We start from the raw sequence: 4,060 nt of genomic DNA, 5'->3' as shown, positions 1-4,060 counted from the left end.
TGTGTGTGTGTGTGTGTGTGTGTGTGTGTGTGTGTGTGTGTTCTGACCTGTGTGTGTGTGTGTGTGTGTTCTGACCTGTGTGTGTGTTCTGACCTGTGTGTGTGTTCTGACCTGTGTGTGTGTTCTGACCTGTGTGTGTGTGTGTGTGTGTGTGTGTGTGTGTGTGTGTGTTCTGACCTGTGTGTGTGTGTGTGTGTGTGTGTTCTGACCTGTGTGTGTGTGTGTGTGTGTGTGTTCTGACCTGTGTGTGTGTGTGTGTTCTGACCTGTGTGTGTGTGTGTTCTGATCTGTGTGTGTGTGTGTTCTGATGGATATGGTTCTGGTTCTGGTCCAGGCGGATCAGGGAAGGTTCTCCGTACGGTCACCTCCCGACGTGGCGACTGCTGTCCGTCATCGTTAAATGTGGCGACGACCTCCGTCAGGAGCTGCTCGCCTTCCAGGTGCTGCAGCAGCTCAAGGTGAGGCTGTGACATCACTGAGGTCACATGACCAACACACACGATGACATCATCATCCACCTGTCCTTCCCTGTTTGTGTCCTTCACTTCAAGTTCTTCTGGTTCTGGTTCTGTCCTTACAGTCTATCTGGGAGCAGGAGCGGGTCCCACTCTGGATCAAACCGTATAAGATTCTGGTTCTGTCGTCGGACAGCGGGATGATCGAGCCGGTGGTGAACGCCGTGTCGCTCCATCAGGTGAAGAAGCAGAGTCAGCTGTCGCTGCTCGACTACTTCCTGCAGGAGCACGGCGCTCCGACCACCGAGGCCTTCCTGTCGGCGCAGAGGAACTTTGTGCAGAGCTGTGCCGGGTACAGCCTGATCTGTTACCTGCTGCAGGTCAAAGACAGGTGAGCTGATGACATCACACCGCTGCTCCACAGCTCCACACCTCCACACCACCTCAGACTAAAGCCCCGCCCCCTTCTGTCCCCTCAGGCACAATGGGAACATCCTATTGGACGCCGAAGGTCACATCATCCACATCGACTTCGGCTTCATCCTGTCGAGCTCGCCTAAGAACCTCGGCTTCGAAACGTCCGCCTTCAAACTGACCGCCGAGTTCGTGGATGTGAGTTCACCATCCGGGTTCTGTAAGAGGTTCTGTTAGGGTTCTTTAAGAGGTTCTGTTAGGGTTCTTTACGAGGCTCTGTTAGGGTTCTTTAAGATGTTCTGTTAGGGTTCTTTACGAGGCTCTGTTAGGGTTCTTTAAGAGGCTCTGTTAGGGTTCTTTAAGAGGCTCTGTTAGGGTTCTTTAAGGTGCTCTGTTAGGGTTCTTTACGAGTCTCTGTTAGGGCTCTGTTAGGGTTCTTTAAGATGCTCTGTTAGGGTTCTTTACGAGGCTCTGTTAGGGTTCTTTACGAGGCTCTGTTAGGGTTTTTCAAGAGGCTCTGTTAGGGTTCAGTAAGAGGCTCTGTTAGGGTTCTTCAAGAGGTTCTGTTAGGGTTCTTTACAAGGCTCTGTTAGGGTTCTTTACGAGGCTCTGTTAGGGTTCTGTAAGAAGTTCTGTTAGGGTTCTTTAAGAGGTTCTGTTAGGGTTCTGTTAGGGTTCTTTAAGAGGCTCTGTTAGGGTTCTTTACGAGGCTCTGTTAGGGTTTAGTAAGAGGTTCTGTTAGGGTTTAGTAAGAAGTTCTGTTAGGGTTCTTTAAGAGGTTCTGTTAGGGTTCTTTAAGAGGTTCTGTTAGGCTTCTTTAAGAGGCTCTGTTAGGGTTCTTTAAGAGGCTCTGTTAGGGTTCTTTAAGAGGTTCTGTTAGGGTTCTATTAGGGTTCTTTAAGAGGCTCTGTTAGGGCTCTGTTAGGGCTCTGTTAGGGTTCTTTACGAGGCTCTGTTAGGGTTCTTTACGAGGTTCTTGTACAGCGATGATGTCATGTGTGACAGCGATGATGTCGTGTGTGTCAGGTGATGGGCGGTCCGGACGGCGACATGTTTAATTACTACAAGATGTTGATGCTTCAGGGTCTGATCGCGGCCCGGAAACACATGGACCGGGTTCTACAGATCGTCGAGATCATGCAGCAAGGTGAGCGTACACACACACACACACACACACACACACACGTGAACGTGATGTCACAGTGTACGTGATGTCACAGTGTACTGCCCCTGCAGGCTCTCAGCTGCCGTGCTTCCACGGGTCGAGCACCATGCGTGGGCTGAAGGAGCGGTTCCACATGAGCCTGACGGAGGAGCAGCTGCAGCTGCTGGTGGACCAGCTGGTGGACGGGTCAATGAGGTCACTGACCACCAAACTGTACGATGGCTTCCAGTACCTCACCAACGGCATCATGTGACCCAGCTGTGTGTGTGTGTGTGTGTGTGTGTGTGTGTGAGAGCAGTGAACAAACAGACTGCGGAGGCCGGCGACCCTCCAGCTTTTACACGTGGACTACAGAGACCATGAGCCTCCTCTGCTCGTCCTTCATTCGTCTTTTTGTTGTTGCGTCTTTCCTTTCCTCCATTTTGTCTTCTTCCTCTTTTTCCATATTTGGGCATGCATCCTCTGATTGGCTGCTCAGCCGGACTCTTGGCCAGTCAGAGAGCAGCCCGGTTTTAGTTTGAAATGTGAACTCTCAGCAGGTGGACAGTTTTTTTTACAGGAAGTGTTTGGCGTGTGTTGCCATGGAAACTGAAGCTGACGACTCTTAAAGGACCACACGTTGTTGTTTTTTTTCATGTTTTAATTAATTAATGTAACTAACGAAGTTTGTCCTCCAACTCATTAAACAACAACCTGTCGACCTGCAGGGCCTCGTCACACTCATTTACTCATTACAGCAATGATCTGCAGACTCTGCTGAAATCTGAATCATTCATATTGTTCAGTTTGAATCACTGCATTGAAAAACTGAATCTGAATTATAATTTGAAATTGAGTTTCTTAGTTTGGAACTGAACATTCAGTTTCCTGTGACAAACATCTGGGTAGTTCATCGTGGTCATGGCGCCCCGATGTCTTTGAATGTGACGATTCTCTCTCGCAAAACGCGAACCCTGCCGAGCTTGGACGCAGTCAGGCATTTCAAAAAGATCCTGAGGGTTAAGAGACAAAAACAGATTTCACCTGCACTGAGCTGGAGGATGACACAGGCCGATTCTTGACCCAAACTCAGACCCATACTGTACTGTACAGCATCTGCATGAGAAGGGCTTACAGAACAAAACATCTCGTTCATCGTCTTTGAAGGCCACAACCTGCCTGTTTGCACCAGACATGGGACATCAGAAGGTGGAATCAAGTTTTATTCTCTGACGAGAGAAATTTAATCTGGATAATCCTGATGGCTTCCAACGTTCCTGGCAGAGATCCCACTGGAGATGTTTTCTGCGTGGCACAGTGGAGGCTCCATCATGATCTGGGTGCTTTTTCCTTCAGTGTAAAAATGGATCTTCAGCAGGGGGTCAAAATGCAGCTGGCTCTGTGGAGATGTTGCAGCAGGGATCCTTCTTGATGAGAACCCCGGTCTGTGCAGTGATGACCGGATCTTTCAACAGGACAACGCTTCAGCTCATAACGCCCGCCTGACAAAGGACTTCTTCCAGGGCTAGGGTTAGGCTCCTTTGGACCATCCTGCGTGTCCCCCTGATCTAGATCCCACTGAGAACTTTTGGTCATGGATGGCAAGGGACGTTTACAAAAATGGACATCAGTTCCAGACCATGGATGTCCTCCTAGAAGCCATCTCCACCACATGGGACAACGTTCTCACCAGCCTTCTGGAAACTCACATCAAGTATGCATAAATTAATTTTTCAAATGATAAACAAGAACACTGAGTCCTACTGAGTGAGTCCTACTGAGTGAGTCCTACGATCTGTGGTCTTAAACTTTGATCAGCTGATAAACAGCCTGATTCATTAAATGTGCTGTCTCTTGTTCCTGTTTCTTTTTGCATTTCGAAGCTCGACTTACAACCTGGAAAATGTGAATATTAGTAATATATATTACTAATACTAATATATTAGTATTAGTAATATATATTACTAATATTTGTTAATATTATATATCGTAATCTCTCCTGGTCTTTGATGAGCGTATTATCATATAATCGCTTGAGTACTTCAAA

At 48.0% G+C, this 4,060-nt stretch overlaps 1 protein-coding gene across 1 annotated transcript in view; it reads left to right on the top strand.

Moving 5' to 3' along the window:
* Nucleotides 1–2,740, top strand: part of LOC104937087 (phosphatidylinositol 4-kinase beta) — an 11,436-nt gene extending 8,696 nt beyond the window's left edge. Inside the window, exons 7-11 of the mRNA XM_027275300.1 lie at nt 312–458; nt 581–846; nt 935–1,067; nt 1,896–2,016; nt 2,106–2,740. Coding sequence (XP_027131101.1) covers nt 312–458; nt 581–846; nt 935–1,067; nt 1,896–2,016; nt 2,106–2,287 — 849 coding nt within the window. The 3' untranslated portion in view covers nt 2,288–2,740. The remainder of the gene's footprint in view (nt 1–311; nt 459–580; nt 847–934; nt 1,068–1,895; nt 2,017–2,105) is intronic.
* The last annotated feature ends 1,320 nt before the right edge of the window (nt 2,741–4,060 follow it).

This window comes from Larimichthys crocea, unplaced genomic scaffold, assembly GCF_000972845.2.
Source record: "Larimichthys crocea isolate SSNF unplaced genomic scaffold, L_crocea_2.0 scaffold100, whole genome shotgun sequence".
Taxonomy (NCBI): domain Eukaryota; kingdom Metazoa; phylum Chordata; class Actinopteri; family Sciaenidae; genus Larimichthys; species Larimichthys crocea.
This window is presented reverse-complemented; position numbering and strand designations above follow the sequence as displayed.